At 39.2% G+C, this 17,529-nt stretch overlaps 1 protein-coding gene across 11 annotated transcripts in view; it reads right to left on the bottom strand.

Annotated features, from left to right (window-relative positions):
• The window catches only part of adgrb3 (adhesion G protein-coupled receptor B3), a 111,192-nt gene that overhangs the window by 49,198 nt on the left and 44,465 nt on the right, over positions 1-17,529 (bottom strand). For 8 of the 11 annotated variants that reach the window (XM_069713981.1, XM_069713985.1, XM_069713980.1 and 5 more), the window contains 6 exons: positions 15,728-15,889; positions 10,300-10,464; positions 9,330-9,494; positions 7,234-7,398; positions 6,548-6,649; positions 987-1,093 (listed from right to left, as the gene is read on the bottom strand). In XM_069713981.1, coding sequence (XP_069570082.1) covers positions 987-1,093; positions 6,548-6,649; positions 7,234-7,398; positions 9,330-9,494; positions 10,300-10,464; positions 15,728-15,889 — 866 coding nt within the window. The remainder of the gene's footprint in view (positions 1-986; positions 1,094-6,547; positions 6,650-7,233; positions 7,399-9,329; positions 9,495-10,299; positions 10,465-15,727; positions 15,890-17,529) is intronic. The other 3 variants (XM_069713986.1, XM_069713987.1, XM_069713988.1) reach the window with 3 other exon arrangements.

The following is a 17,529-nucleotide window of genomic DNA, read 5'->3' as shown; positions in this document are numbered from 1 at the left end:
TCGCGGATGTTTTGAAATGAACCAAAATGAATAAAAGAGTTAACTGGAGCAGAAGACACACATTTAGGCAGAAATTGCACAGTGAAATGACATTTCACATCATTGCACAGGGTTTATGTCCATAAATACATGTTCACAGGTGCAGTGCTATATGTGCTATCTCAGCCCTTCTGAATTATTTTATTTTTAACAGTGATGGAGAGTTACCAAAATTACCAATTCAAGTGGAAGCAGTACTGTGTTTCCAGGCCAAAGGCAAAAAATATGCTGAAGGAAAAATGTATTCAGTATTACACAATATAAAATATACTCAGACTTCAATAAAAAAAACTTTGTTATGTGTGATCAAAATGTCTCATCAGACAAGTAATGAAAAAAGGATGAGAGACATGGAGTTGACACAAAGTTCTCTTGGTTGAAAAGAGCTGACTCTTTCTTTGAGTTTCCCTAACCCTTTTTCATACCCAGTTTTCTTATTGTGCAGTGCTTGTTTTTAATTAACAGAACTGTAGTGTGCAATTTATTGTAGCAGATTCTATTCAAAACCTAGTAAATAGAAAATGAGGAGTAACACTTCTTTCAATGCTGCAGAGGTACAATATGCTTCTTAATTACAGTATCAACTGTATTTTTGGGGATTCCAACATTACAACAAAGATAAATATAGATGAGAACATGCCAGAAACTCTAAATCAAACAGTTTAAGGACTCGACAATAAGCGCTCGTGAAAAAGAGAAAAATGGCAAAATCTGTATTTTAATTTGCTCCCCTATTGAAAGTGGTTAATCTTTGGCTACAGTGTGATAAGAATGGGGGGAGGTGGTGTGTGTGTGCGTGTGTGTGTGTGTGTGTGTGTGTGTGTGTGTGTGTGTGTGTGTGTGTGTGTGTGTGTGTGTGTGTGTGTGTGTGGGGGGAAAACACTGGGGAGGTAATTTATGATGCATTGGAAACAGAGGCTGTGAGAGGAAGCTGACTTTGCACCTACTGATTGCTGCAAGTATCTGAATTCATTTGTTATGCATCGAGCATAGCTGGGCTGCTCCCAGAAGGCCATACCGCGGTGATCCAAAGAGCAGCGTCGACTGGTGGTGCCTGTGGAAGAGGGGGGAAGGAGACAGCGACAGATTTGGAGGGGGAATGAGAGGGGAGATGAGCAGGCACAAAGAGAATATAAGGAGGTGGGAGGGCGAGGAGGGGCGGGCGGGGGATTAAGACCAAAGGAGAGGTGACAGAAAGGCAGATGGAAGTGGAGGGGACAAGGAAGGGGAAAGGAAGAAAAAAAAAAAGAAGAGAGTGAAATATTAATTATTTCCATGAGACTTATCTTTTCTATTTCGTCCATCACTCACCGTCAAAATGTGATGTCACTAGTTCAGGTTTGTAGGGGAGTTGAAGCTCATTATAGCGAGAGCAAGAGAAAGGTTTCAGGAAGGAAAGTAAATACAGTATTCAAACTGAACTGGTTATGACAAACTACATATAACTACGCAGTCCCAGGGCTTTTAATGTATTTTGTGTACCGCGTTAATACAAAATACAGTAGCTTATTCAAACATGCAGCAGCTCAGATGTGATAGCTGTCAGGCATTTAAACAGTGATCCTGAAATAGCAGAACCACCCAATATCCACCCACGTCGCCATGTACATCCTACATATGGGTCCAACATCACACCTTCCCAGCTGTCGACCCAGTGGAGTGCACTTCACACATCACCCCACCGCTCCAGCACAGGTGCTTGACATCCTGAGGAAAACTCCCACAGTACAAAACATTTCCCCTGGCATCCTTGGCTATCTCTTGTTCTCTTTCTCCCCCTCTCTCTGTCTTTCACACACTAACACACACAGACAGGAGAGAGAGATCAAAACTCCACCTCCTACACCCACCTTCTCCACAGCTACTACTCGGTGATACGCGCTGAAGCCATGAGTGCACACAAAACATCGCTATATGCTGGGAGCACCCATGCAGCACCGTGAGACAACCCAGAGGGCAGCGGGAGAGGCCCACTGCTTCACACTGTGCTGAGCAGCCGTCTCCCTCAAAACTGGCTTCACCTGACTGACTTTACTTACTTTCATAACCCATTCCTCCACTTTTAAGAATACTTTCATATATTCTTTTCAATCATCTTCCACGCCCCGGGGCTCAGAAAAGGTGCTAGAAGGTGTATTTTATGATATCACATTTTATTCAACTGACATGTGAATTTCATCTATGTATTAATTTAAAGGATGCGATTTAATCAGCAGCAAAATATTTTTTATTTATTTAGTAAAACCATGTATGATGTTTCAATTTATTGGGAATTCAGCAGTACTGTAAGACTCAAATTAGCCAAGGCTAAAATTATTTTAATGCAAAATGCCTGCACCAGTGTGGTTTATTAACTGTACAAAATAAAAACCTAATGCAACTCCTCATGTTAACATGCATTATGGAGATGGAAGAGAGCATCAGCAAAGGAAACAAATCTAAAAACATTTTTTTCTTAAACGTATCCATTTTCAAAATTTAAATCTTATTTTATTTTGATTTTTAAAACATTTTGACTATATATATATACACTATATTTTTCCAGTTGCTTAGACTTGGATCTCTCCTGGCTTTGATCCGTGTTGATGGTGGGATCAAACAGGGTCAGAAATTTCCGAGGCCTTCACTGTGATTCTGCACCAATCTGTCATCTGTCCTTGCATCATCGCTGATGTATGTGGACTAGGTTGAGTATGAAATATAGGTCAGTGGAGATGTGCTTGATCAAAGGCAAGGCTGCGCACTGGCGAGGCATTGACCTGTCTGGGTTTTACACCATTCTCAGCTTGGGTGCCAATAAAGAAGAATTTGTATTAAAAAAAAAATCCTCCCGAAGACAGAAGGCTAAAACAGTGTTTACTGACAGGGAGGTTTGAGATGAGACACGTCTAAAAAAACGAAACAGTGATTTTTGTAGACTTGTACATCATCCAATGGTTAAAAAACAAGGAAAATACCTCACTTTCTAAAAAAAAACCTATATTGCTGGACTGTGAGGAAAGTCAATACCTCACATCAAAACAGCTGCCAGTAAAATTACCCCCTTCATTCTAAAGGATGGTGTCTAATTTATTTGTTAGAGACTGCAGGATCATTTTCTCTGCATTAACCTGTGAAGACTCTGTTTACTAGCCTGTGATCTTGGTGCTTTAATTGCTCCCTCTTTCAGTTGGATGACTTGAACTTTAATTGATAATTAAGATGTCGGGCTCTCATTACATAGGAGCATAAATAACAGCAAGTGAACTTTCAGATGCAAAATCTCTTCTGCAAAGTAACTCCAGGTCAGTGGAGTATAAACTGTCTGCAAAATCATAAATCCAAAAATAAAAGATAAATAAATATTCTTTATATATGTATTTCTAGATACATCACTACATTTAACTACTGAAATTTTTAAAATATCAAGGTTATTCACTTATATTTAAAACTGCACAGTACTACAATAAATGGATGGATGGATGGATGGATAGATAGATAGACAGACAGACAGATAGACAGATAGACAGACAGATAGATAGATAGATAGATAGATAGATAGATAGATAGATAGATAGATAGATAGATAGATAGATAGATAGATAGATAGATAGATAGATAGATAGATAGATAGATAGATAGATAGATAGATAGATAGATAGATAGATAGATAGATAGATAGATAGATAGCTAGCTAGCTAGATAGCTAGATAGATAGATAGATAGATAGATAGATAGATAGATAGATAGATAGATAGATAGATAGATAGATAGATAGATAGATAGATAGATAGATAGATAGATAGATAGATAGATAGATAGATAGATAGATAGATAGATAGATAGATATTTACTTTACTAATCCCACAAGGGGAATTTTTTTTGCTACAGCAGAACAGCAGAGTAAAACATATTAAATATTAAATAAGCATAAGAAGGAGATGGAAATTCACAAATCTAACTAAAGATTTTTATATAAAAGATTTCAGCTTCATTTTATTCTTATTCTGTTTTGCTGTATCTCACACAGAAGCAGGAATCATCCAGTCTGTAAATGTACTTTCTGTGTTTACCAACGTTTGTTTGACAGATACAGTGTGAACAAATTCATCTGCTGTGTGTATTTATCCTCTCGACTTTTCTCGCCTCTGGTGGCAGTTGTCGTCCATGATGACCAAGGCGGTGCTGACATCCCTGCACTGAGTGCTGTGACTGTGATGACCTTGATGACGACAGTGGCTCTGGTCAAGAAGGTGCCAAAGCCCCCGAACACATCAGGATGCTTCGCCCATGCAGTCATGCTGCATTCATGTTGCACATATTGCTATGTTGCCCTTGCTTGATCAATAATTTACCTTTGTTTACTCGGCTCTCAGCAGCCATTACACATCGGACTGTCCTGGATGGAGGAGGAGAAGGATGAGGACGACTATCTGTGAGGCCTTTCTTTTCTCATTTTTCTCTTTGAGGATTGCTGTTTGACTTTGATCTAATTACAGGTCAGAGGTTGGGAAGTGTTGCTTTCATTTATGGTTTCATAATGTATGCTTAGTGAAACCCGCTGACACTGGAACTGTGATTAATGGCTTTACAAATAAACTTGACCTGACCTGAACTATTGTCTATCTATCTTTTTCCAGTGGTCAGTGCCAGCTCTGACATGGAAGGGGAAAGGCACTGTGCTTAAACATGAAATATGTCTGCCAGCTGTTTTATTTTTATCCTGACACTGCTAGCCGAAAAGTGAAATAACGCCCTGATATTATCATAGACAAACTGTACTGTGCATCATGTAGATCCTGTACATGCAGATGTTGAGAGTCCTCCAAGACTCAAATTACCTAGCTCTGCTTTTATTGTAAAATACCACAATGTGCTGAGCTCGGTTACAGACAGCCGCAATGTTGTATACATCTCTGGAACAGTATATATATATATATATATATATATATATATATATATATATTCAGCGGCATATAATACAAAACATGTGGCATTAATTCATCTTTTGTATGTTCAAGGTTCACGAGAATACAATAATGCTCAGAAAAGTGGAGTTAAGAGTCTGCAGTATCTCACCGTCTGACCGACCTGACCTGGTACATAAAGACACCTCATGGTGTGAAAGAAACTGTAATCTGAAAAGGTGTTACATTTCCAACAGCAGCACACAAAGAAGAAAACACACACACACACACACACACACACACACACACACACACACACACACACACACACACACACACACACACACACACACACACACACACACACACACACACACACACACAGCTGGAAATAGTTTTGTAGCGCTAAACAGTTATTAGCCATAAAACTAATGTCAAGCCGGAAAGCTAATGTCATGCGAGTAAATCTTACTCTGCGCAACTTTGCCGCAGGTGAGCCATCTGTGAATGACAGTGTGTTTGTTACTGCATCAGCCAGTTAGCCAATTTTATTGTTGTGGAGGAAATGTCCTCTCAGAAAACAGGACTGTTTTTACGTTTCACAACAGCTCACAGTGTCAAACCAACACGTAACTCAAGGATGCAACAGCCCTTCGTTGTCCTATTTTGTCTGCTTGTTTCCAAACTGCCCTTCAACAAGAACAAAAGTCACCAGTATCACAGCAGATTTATCAGAGGTTTCATTCCTTTTTATCCTCTCTCTGCATTCCCCTCGCCTTTCTCTTCTTTCAAGAGCTGAGTGCTCGTCTCTTGCATCCTCTGTTCTAATGCTCTTCTCTCCGTGCACACATTAAAGCTTCTGCTTAGCGTCTGAAAACAGACCTCAGTGTGCTTTTCCTTAACAATGCCCCCAGAATCACAGTTACCATTTTTTCCGTCCAGTGCACAAGCTGTGCACTGACGGGTGCAGCCACAAATGACATCGCTGCACATGGAAATCGAACGAACGGATGTGTGCCTTCTCCTCAGATGAAGAAGCACTTGAAATTATAGCACCGGAAAAGGTTCTATCGTCAGTGTTTTGCTAATTTTACACACGATGCAAAGATCATGCCGGCAACTAAGAGAACTGTATAATTTCTATAATTAAATACAGTTTACCGTGGTGGCAGATGAATAGCATTATTCCTTATGAAGTAGCATAATTGCATGTGTATTCAAACACCGATACCTTGACACCAGTGTAAAATTGCAGGTTAATTCTACCCTTGCAAAGTCACAACTGCAGCCGTGGGCAAATCAATGTGATTCAAACAATCATGCCTGGAAAGTAAGTAAAATTTAGGTCAATCAATTACTAATTACTACAAAACTAGTGTATAGTCAAGAAAATGGCTAGATTCACATAATATTCATAGGTTTCCCAACATTAAAAAAAAAAAAAAAAAAGGACTCCTCTTTATATCTTACATTGAATGGATCACATTGTTCTTTCCCTAAGAAAATGAAAGGAGGTTGATTGCAATTGAAAAAGACTTGGCCAAATTCATTTATTGAGCTTCATCTAACAGAAACAGAATGAAGATATAAATCATATTTATATATATTGCTCTCCATCTTACCTGTGGCATTGGGTGGGCATCTATTAAAGGCCAATTCTCCTGATGGGGTCCGTCTCCACACCATAGACACTGCATAGTCCTCGGGACAAATCTCATACGGTGCTGAAGAAAAAAGTGATACAAGTGTCACTACATCAATGCAAAGAGCTTTTTAGTATTTCCAATGTGATGCAACAGTTTCTCCGTGTTGCATTTAAGGAGGTATGGAAATATAGGAGATCAAAGCTGTTTAATGTCAGTGAGTATTCAAGGATTATAATAACAAAATGTACTCCCTTCTCTGTCGCAGCTTTTGTGAGTGTGGGAGCTACATTATTGTAGTGATAAAAGAGAAAGGTTTTAATGTTTTTGTGTAACACTGCTTTCTTTACTTTAGATAATAGAAGGGACTTTATGTGTAAGACTTCTCTTCACAAAGAGATTATTTATTTTGAAAGTCGTACAATAAGCTTTTGCATTTCTAGGTGTGTCCGTTACCACCATTTCAATTTCTCAATTGATTTAAACACATTCGAACTCAGTCATCCACCTCTGCTTATCTGAGTCTCCTCTTCAGATTCTGTTTTAACTGATCCTCTGTAACGAGACATGTCATTCACTCCAGTGAGATAATTATCTCCCTCCCCACTTTCGTTTAGCGTCTCTGCAGCCACTCTGACTTAAGGCTATATTATCCACTGGCTCACCTGGACATCGCTGGTCGCTGCACTTTCGGACTTCTTCTCCGGTTCCATCACACTGTTGCCCGGTCACCGCTGCCCCCTGACACACCCGGGCTCGCCTCTGCCATCCACCATCACAGGATTTAGAGCAGCCGCTCCATGGACCCCAAGGGTTCCACTGGCCATTAGCTAAAACAGAATCATGCTCAGTCAGAAACAGATGCTCTCAGATTTGTACAGGTTGCAGTAAAAACAACAGAATATCTAAAAAAATAAAATAATATCACATTTTTGCATCATGCCATTTAAGCTTTTAATTAGTGTGTGCTATCTAAAATAGTTTTCAATTACATTTATTTATTTTTCTAACTGTGCGTTTAGTTTGTCGATGCAGTTTGTTGGCAATACTCCCAAACTGAACAAGATTACTTTGAATAATCAGGAGTGTGTGTATTTTATGGCTAAAGAAGCTGCTCTGAGAGTGGTGATTATTCGCATTACTTTGCCAATATTAAAACCCATTTATGCTGAAGTTGCCAAAACCAGCAGCATGTTTTATGCCCTTGTAATGAACACTGTTAACCTGTGCATTAGACAAAAAAACAGATGCTCCCCTTCAGCGATGTAGTAAATCACATGCCCTTGTCTGAATGGAAAGGTACAACACCCTGTGAGCAGGAAACACACTCCGCTCTCGTTTTAACCTCCATTTACCCCCCTTCTTCACATATATAGGTATATTTCATGTCCTACAACTAACCTATGTCAGAATTGCTTCCCGAAGAAAGGAAAAATAGAAAACCGATGTGACCTGTTGGCTAAAACTATCCGCAAGACATTGATCAAATCCCAGTAGATGCTGATGGCTCTGCCAACACCGCAGCAGCTGATTCCTCAGACAGATGCATGCTCATGTGTTTCAAAGAGCTCATTATTCCAGCAGTCCTGGAGAAAATCTTTCAATTTTGAAACACGTAACATTGATTTAACATCCTGCACAGGCCTTTATTGAAGCTATTAGGCAGCTTTTTGCATCTATTTTGTTAAAATTTAGCTTTTTAGACCACTTAATTACTCAAATAAGTATTTCACTATTTTCTGTAAAACACACTGGTTTCCCTTGAACTCTCTGTCCAGGCAAGGCCTCCAGCAGTCAGGCACATTGTGCTGACTTGTTAAATGATGACTTGGCGTGTGTCGTCTCACTGATATTTGATCTCTCACCTTGGAGACAAATAAGATTTGCTAAATAGATAGGCCTTATTAAATGAATAAATTGTAGAAGGCATCCTCTCACTGTGAGGCAAACAACAGCATCTCCTTCTTCATGATCATAAGCACAAATTAGAAGGACGCATTCACTTGCATTTATTGCTATTTTAGGGGTCTGGTAGACTTTAATGTTGGCTGACTGGTTACACAACATTTGGATTGACTTTCAAAAATAGAGAGAAAAACATGCGCCCCACACACACACACACACACACACACACACACACACACACACACACACACACACACACACACACACACACACACACACACACACACACACACACACACACACACACACACACACACACACACACACACACACACACACACCAGTGAAACAGAAAAAAAAAACCTTTCTGTTTTATGCTGCTGCAGTGAAAATTGCATCAGGAGATTATGAGAGTGCTCAGACCCTTCACATGATCAGAAAATTCAGAGCCTGATCGAGACCACTAAGCTGACATCTTTGAGCCTCTAATACATCTGTGATGTTGACAGACAGTTCGGGCCGCTAACCCTGAATTATGTGAAAAGCATACAGCATATCTAACTGGATTTTTCAAATCCAATTGATAGAGCATGGTCTTACACATTATTTTTGATTCTTACAATGTAGCTTTTGATTCATGCTACATGACTTTTCGATACGCAACAGAAAGAGGAAGACAGCTCAGTAAAATCAGGCTGAACATTCAGACTAAAGTTGATAGTTATGATCATTGTAATACAACAATGATGACAATATGGGACGGGCTGTTACTTGTCTCTCTTTTCCCTGTTTCAAATCATGATTTAGAATTTAGACATCAAAGCGGATATGGAATTAAGAGGCTCAGGATTTTTACCTGTGCAGTCAGGATTATGGCACTCTCTGCTTTCTGCCCAGTGACCGCGACACTCAGATCCCCCATGGGCGGCTGCTGAGCACTGCCTGGTCCTCTGCTGAGTGCCATTGGCACAGGTCACCGAGCAATCGCTCCAAGAGCTCCACTCCTGCCACTGTCCGTCCACTGAGGCACCAACCACAACCCAACAAGCATGTCCCAAGTGAAGGGAAAAAGAGGGCAGACAGAAATGGGAGGAGATATTCAGATCACTATTCTCTGTCAGAGTGAAAGCCAATAACACAATTGGAAAGCAAACAATTACATGGCTACTTGTTGAATTGGAGAATTGTACTGCAGCATGGCTTCTCCTTGGTTTTTTTCTCTCGAACTAGAATTTCTCAAAACTATAGTCAAAGACAAAAGGAGAAGAAGGCAAGAAAAAGGTTTTGGTAGAATTTTTTAATTTTTATATATATTAAAATTCGTATTATTAAAGTGTTAAAAGGAAACACTGTAAAAAACGATTTGTTAGCTGCCTCCCTGTCTGGGCAGAGGTAAAGCATCTGGAATTGAGAGGTTTTTGCTGAGTCGCTGTAACCAGAGCAAAGCTAACATTTACTGTGTGGAAAAACTCATCATCACTAATCTGCTTACCATTCACAGCCAATTGCGGTTAAGTGATTTTGACGTCAATATTACAGTATTCAGTCTCAACAGGGCTCCCTAAACCGCATTATTGTGTAAGCACAATTACTTCAAATGCATCACAAGGCCTGCATTCATTCATTTTTACTTACCTTTGCAGTATTGCATTGATTAATGACTGCACAGCTATTGCAAGATATACTGCTACGATTCTGAGGAGCTGATCCTTTGAAATGGGATCATAATCATCTTTAGGATGTTACCTTTACATTGCTTTCATCTTCATGCTTTCAGGGGTTAATATTGTTATTTCTAATAGGTTTAAATAGCAGACAGATGATACCTGGGCATAGGGCTATGTTGCAAAGCTTAGTCTGGGTCTCAGGTCCATCACAGGCCCTGCCTCCATGCTGGGGAGGAGCACACATCCTAGTCCTAGTGCGGTGACCTCGGCCACACGTGAATGAGCACAGGCTCCACGGTGACCACTCCTCCCATACACCGTGTACTGCGGGCACAGAAAAGGCGTCAGGCCTAATCAATGTCTCCGACTCTGTTATAGCATAAACAAACCCCTCACAAAACTGCACTGAGGCAGAAATGAAATAAAATCAATCAAAATAATTAGTAACAAAGCAAACGTAACACTGGGCACACAGAAAGTGTGAGGCTTCGCTAAGTCTCAGCCACAAGCTTCAATCGCCTCTATGCACAATAACAACATATGCTACTCCTAGATATAAAACACAATAAAAACGTCAGTCTTTCACACGGCAGTTTCAACATACAGGACAGAAACAATAGAAATCCCAACTCTCTAACACGAAGGTAGGGTTGAGGAGCAGCAGGTCGGCACAGTTTTACAGTTTGTTGAGTCTTCTTGGTTGACTGGGAATCTAATAGCAGTGGACCTTTAGGTTAATGTGGGCTGGCAATAGTTCTGGAAATCTCTCATTACACTAACGCACTAATCATGGTGATATGCAAAGCAGACAGTCCATAACTTGGTTCCAGACCTTTGAATAACAGGCCCCATTTTACATTTTAGTCAAGTGACTGGTAATGAAAAGGCAATTCACACTAAATATCAAGCTAGACAGTCCAAATCCGAAAATAAATTAATCAAAAATGGTGTTAATTGATATGTTTCATGTAGTGTTTCCTATCAGGTGTAAACGCCTGAGAAATGAATGTTTAAATATTTCAAAGGCGAGTATTGTTTTTCTTAATTAAAATAATTTAAGATCTGGGTCATGTTATTCTTGAACATTTGGACATACTGCCATACTACCACTGCAAAATCAATGAGAAACTTTTTGTTTTGATCTTTCAAAACAAAGATTACAAAATTACACTTGATTTCAAGTGTAATTTTAGCATACTTTGATTTTATAATTATTCCTTCACTGCAGATAATTATGTGGCACATTTATTATGAAAATACAATCCTATTAAAACAAAAATTCTCCTATCAAAGCACATATTTTGCAATGAATACTTTTTTTTTCAGTATCACAAGACATTCCCTGATACAAGTGAAACTTTTACATTACCATTGTTTTGTTTTTTCCATATATTTGTAAACAATAACTGCCAAAAGGCATTGTTCCCTTGCATCTTTGTTTTGTGGGTGAGCTTAACTGGGTTCCAGCTGACAGATGGGGAGTCTTCACAGAGCTGCAGAGAATATTTGCTATTGGCTCAAAGTTTTACTTTGGAGGGGAAAATATGGAAATCTAAGAGGCAGAGGGAGACAGAAGTGAGACACCTCCTGTCTTATCTTGACACTTGCAGTACTCCTAAATGTACACAAAAATATGAAATGGATTAACACACTTCTTTCAAGTTGTAAGAGTTTAACCTCTGATATTAGCAACTGTGGGATTATTGATCCCAGCAATAAAGTGATTGAATTAAGGCCTAAAGTGAATTTTAAGGGGATGGAAATATGAAACCTAATCATACTTGATCTATATATTAGTACCACAAATATGTGTCTACTACACATACTGTACATGCCATGCACATGCACAAAACACATTAAAGCCGCAACATCCTTCATGTCTGATGAGCTATGTGTGACGGTGCACATGAAACTGACGGATTACCAGGCCTGTGTCGAATTTGTCAGGTGTTTTAACACTGGCAAATTGAAGTGCAGAATTTATGGACATTTTTGCAGCAGACACATTTCCGGTGGTCCTTAGTCATCTTTTGATTGCAAATAGGAATAAAGACCTTAGAAATGTATTTGTGACTAATTTGTCTTCAGGGACTAGATGATTCCTCTTCAGAAGGGTCACTATCCATAGCTTGTGCAGATGCTTAAAGTTCCTGCAGTACAATATTTGGATCTCTGGATCAGTTGTAGTTGGATCACAGGATCAAGCCAATGGTCTGCCATGAGGTGAGCTACCGTCTGTCCCAGTCCCTGCCTCTAGGCGCTGCTTTGATGCTCTTAGCTAAGTGTCCCGTGGTGGCTGAAGCATTTACTTTGAACATTTCAAGTTCAAAGCAAGCAGCCACCACAGCAAGCAAGGATGGAATAGGATTCTGCTTCTTTGTGTGTTTTTTTTTCTCTGAACTGCGGCCACAATTTACAGGGACGGCCATGAGCAATCGCACTCCGCTGCTCGAGGTGAAATTCTTGGACTAGCACAAGATGGTGGACAAAGCATTTGCATTTGCCAAGAATGTTTTCATTAATTTGTGGTTTTCTAATAGCCTTCCAGTGAGGTTGAGCCTTTGTGGTCAACTGTATTAATTTATTATTTTTGTTGAACAGTTCCTTTTCTTTTGACACAGAGTTGTGTGAAATAGTTTCTACTAACAACATAATCTATGTTTTTGCAATGCAGTAGCTTTGCTTCTTACATAGGCTACTGTAATCAGGATCAGCTCTTATACTGCCATCTATAGGAGTACATGTCTCAATCACATTCAAAAATGTCATACAGCAAGTCCAAGACCTCAATTGATTACATGCCACAGTCACAGTGTTTCACATTAATGTGGCAATGGAAAATGTCTGCTTTTGTTTGTACTATATTTAAATGTTACCATTATCATTTCCTAAAAAACAAAAAATTCGGTCTGTTTTTATTTGTCTTCAATTTTTTTATTTTTTTATTGAGATTATTAATATAATGTTCTTGGCATTGTTAGGAGTTTTGCTTTGTGCTATAAAACCTCTTTTTATTTTTAAAATTAAATAATGCAATAATGTAAAATATTTATACAGAACTTCCTGCTCAGGTTTCTGCTTTTCTTCTACGTTTTTCAATGGCGCTCATCTTAATAACGTTTTTTTTGGTGCTGGTGACACTAAACACTTCACATCGAGCAGTTCGGCCAAACATACTTTTGAGCTTAATAGTAGTAGGTGTTAGGTTCTAGAGAGATAGACCGAAACTAGTGAAAAACTTTCTTTTGACGCAAATCCATATTTGTAGCAACATTATATCCTGATCAGAAACTCCACTGTTGTCGAATAAAATTTAAAAAAAAAACTCAGGGGACAAAACCTTTGATGTTGGGTGGCGCACTACTTCATTTCAAAGAGCCAGGCTAGCATTGGTTAGCGACAGGAAATCTTCAGACTGCGCATGCGCGATGGATAACCATTGACAGCTGGGAGCTGCGTCATCCTGTTGGCGTCCGGAAAACGCACGTGCGCATGCTCCGTCAATTGCCTCGTTGATTACGTTGGTTTACAAACAGGACCAAGCCAGCTGTGCTTAATGAAATGAAGTAGCAGGACAACCCAAGATATTCAAGATTATAGGTATGGCTCTTTTAAGTGTTTTTCACACTTTGTGCGGTAGCCAACTACTGACTTAGACTTGTTTTATTCTATGCTACAGTATAAGCAGTTCTCACTAGCCATGTATTTGCACTGAATGTTGGTAGTGTATATAAATCCAGTGCAGTGGAAATGTCAATTCCTGCAGACTGGGCTGCTTTTCTTCTGCAGAATAAACGACTCAGAAGAAAAAAAAAAAAAAAAAAAGCCAGGGTCTCTGTTGTTTGGGTTGTGAAGAGACTAGTGATTCAACAGGGATATTTTACAGAGCAGAAATGTTGCTGTGTTTTGACAGATGAATGGGGGTAGAGTACGGCATCACAACTTCTGTGGGGGCCCAGAATTTCCAACAGCATACTTGATCTCAGCCAGCAGCACCCAAAACATGCTTTACAGATGATGTTGCTGCTGTTTTCAATGATGGTGACTATAAGGTAAGGTTCCTTTTAACACTGAAGTGATGTGTCTTTAGGCATGATGTATTTTGGAGGTATCGTTCTACCGCTGTAGACTACAGACAGTCTGAAGAAGGCAAATCGATCTGTCTGCCTTACAGACTATTAGATATATACTCTGTGTTTCATGTGGCATCATGCCAGGCTGGATTTGTTTGTGCCAGTTTTCTCTGTAACTAAGTAAAGTTAGTTCTATATCAGCTGTATTTTCGAAGATGACTTAAAAAAAAAAATAGGCTCTTTGATCGTAGTGGTAGATTTTTTTTTAGATAAGTCAGTGAAGAGAAAAACCCTCATCTTTGAAATAGTACAGGCAATGAGATTTAACAACACTGCAGGACTGGAGCACACGTGATATGGTCTAACTAAAAACCCAACTTAAAAACAATTCAGTAAATTAGAAATAATTTTCTCTCAAAGTGAAAAGCCCTGATGCAGTCTTACTTTTGTGAGTAAAGTCAAAATTGGTGAAGTCAATGTCGAGATCTACCAATAATAATGAATGCACATGGGCAGTTCTGTAGTTTTTGGTTCAAAATTATTACATGTTGATGTAAATAATGCGTATAGCTGAAATTTAAGCTTTTGTTTTCTTGAGGAACAGGGAGGTCTTTTCTGTCTGAGCTATATAGAAATGCCCAAAGAGGAGTCTCAACGAGACTGGTATTTAGGCAACTGTTCTTTTTAAAATGACTCATTATCTTCCTAGCTCTGTGTGTCCACACATTAAGAGAACGACCCTTTTGAGAACTACCAACTTCCCACTTACACATGCGACGCTAAAAAAAGAGCAGTACATCACAAATCTGAATGTCAGAGGATGCTGCTTGCAATATTCTTGATCAGCCATAATTACTTAGGAGTTTGTGATGCAGTCTCAGAAGCATTACACTTATCAACGCCATCAAATATCTTGACTAAACATGAGTGCAGCATCTCATTACCAAATCAACATGTGTAAACAATTCCAAAACTGCATAACGGTGACTAGTGACACGCTTTTCTACCAGATACGTACTGACAAACATTAGCGCGTTGCAATCACCAGTCAGAAAAACATCGGGTGCTGATACCTGACCACCAGTGACTCATCTGCCACGCCATCAAGGGTTGAGGAGGAAATGCCTTACAGCGTGTTTGAAGAAACGCCGCCGCGCTATTTTAAAATGCACAGTTGACCTTCAAGGATATGACGCTGACGGTATATATCAGTATCTACTGCTCCCCAAGCTCCATGCAGATCCACATGTCATTAAACCATTTCAATGCTGATGAATTGCCTTACAGTTATATGAAATGGAAAACAGAAAAATGATCATGGAAAAAAAAACAACCAAACATTCACAAAAAAACATCAAAGAAAGGAAACATTAGATTCATTATAATAATAACTGCATAATACATTCTTAAATAGACACATTCAACAAATTGTTAAGACAGAGCAACACATTTCCTCCCATATCAACAACAAAGGAGCAAAACATTAATAGTCAAGAATCTGCGGCTAACACTACCTGGACAAGGGGCAGTGTTATTGCAAACCCTTGATTCTCTTAAAGGGCCGCTGCAGTGTGTTCCGTATGGTGAGACACATGTTCTTGTTCGCACCTGCGACCCTTGACCGCATGTTACAGAGCATGAGCTCCACTGGGACCACTCCTCTGCACCTGATTCACCTGTGTGGGAGAAGGGTGACACTAGTTAAATGCAGCAATATGGTCCTTGGGCACGGCTTATCGGGGCGGGGCGGGGTGGGGCAAGGTGGGCAGGGTTGAGTAGAATGGGGAGGGGCCAACAGGAGTCACGTTGGGGTGAGGTGGGGTCCTACAGGTTTACAAGAACACTATCATACAGTCTGCACTACCTTTATGTGATCTTTGATGAATACTGAATTGACAGCTTAATTCTTCTGTCTAGTGATTTCATTTGCATGCAGCACAAAAGTGTTTTGTGGCTGCAATCCCTGCGAGTAGAATTAACAATTATCCTTGGTGAAGCAGAGACGTGGAAATCAATGAGCCTTTTAAGAATACATTTAAATGTGTATTTATGCAAAGATCACAAAGAAGGCGTAACAATAGACATTAGGGTTGCATCTAACTGTTTCACTTCATTTTTGAAAAAAATAATTCATGCATTTCAATGAAACCCAATAATATGTTGAAACAAAGTGAGAAAATCACTATAACCAAACAAAATTTTATAAGAACATGGGGGCATGCAAAAAAGACAACATCTGAGAAAATAAAATGGAATTTAATGGGTGTTAGTTCAGAAAGAGGTCTTAGATGTGGATTCCCTTGCACTGCAGCAAACTCTCTAGTTTCCTTGACCACACTGGTGCAAATCTGCGTTTCAAATCATTTTCAAATCTAACTTAGCCTGTTATCTCCCAGGGGTGGAGGAAAATGAGAAAGCTAGCTGATTTCATTGAGCAGATCACAGCCACTTTTGTGTGTGAATGTGGCTCAAAGTGGACTGTTTTCAGTACATTCAAAATTTCAATTGTAAGTGTCCTGAAAGAAACGTAACAAGTAGTATTCAAGAATGAGCATAAATTTTGTTTCTACGGTCCAATTCTTTTAGTCTTTGTGGAGACTTTGCAGTTGTTTAACTCTACATGCAGATTTATTGTCAATGAAGCATTTGGTTGCAGATTACAAAGGTAAAGGACCATTGTTGTTACATTCATCTTGAGATGACTTTTGACTTAAATTACAAGATAAATCAGAAGAAACAGCAGTGAGCCTTTCAATCTTTATGGTCCAAAAGGTACCAAAAAGCCATGAAATGCTAAATAAAGCTGTATATTATTAAGAAGCATTGGTGGTGGTGGTGGTGGGGGGGATTTCCAAAGCCATGATAGCCTAAATGAAAAAATAATTAAATTATTTGGTCAAATGTGAGTGGACTGTCAAATTCCTACATGAGAGTAGTCACCGATTAATTGATGTTTGATTTTGTTAAACCCTCAGGTGAAGTATTCTTTTTCTTTGAGGCCTTTATGTAATGGAGAAATAATTTGATACAAAGAGAAATATTTTCAGTTGCAGCTCTGAATACATTTATGTCATGAGAAGTCATCAAATCAGAATTTTAAGCACTTTAAAGTAACATGTACTCGACACGTAGATTCAGCCAAATAGGGATCTTAACACTGCCCTTAAATTTGTAGATCATAAAATAGACTGAAAGGTGGATCAATTTGTTAAATGAGGCAGTACAGGGAGAGTAAATTGTGTGAGAATGAGAAACAGAAAAGCACAGCGATGCGACTCAACAGGGAATCAACATACCTACAGCGTGAGTCAAATGG

Source organism: Brachyistius frenatus, unplaced genomic scaffold (genome assembly GCF_029030835.1).
Source record: "Brachyistius frenatus isolate BFR_SWC_R1_liver_20210118 unplaced genomic scaffold, ASM2903083v1 Contig_124, whole genome shotgun sequence".
Taxonomy (NCBI): domain Eukaryota; kingdom Metazoa; phylum Chordata; class Actinopteri; family Embiotocidae; genus Brachyistius; species Brachyistius frenatus.
The sequence above is the reverse complement of the archived record's forward strand: the minus strand, read 5'-3'. Positions and strand labels throughout refer to the sequence as shown.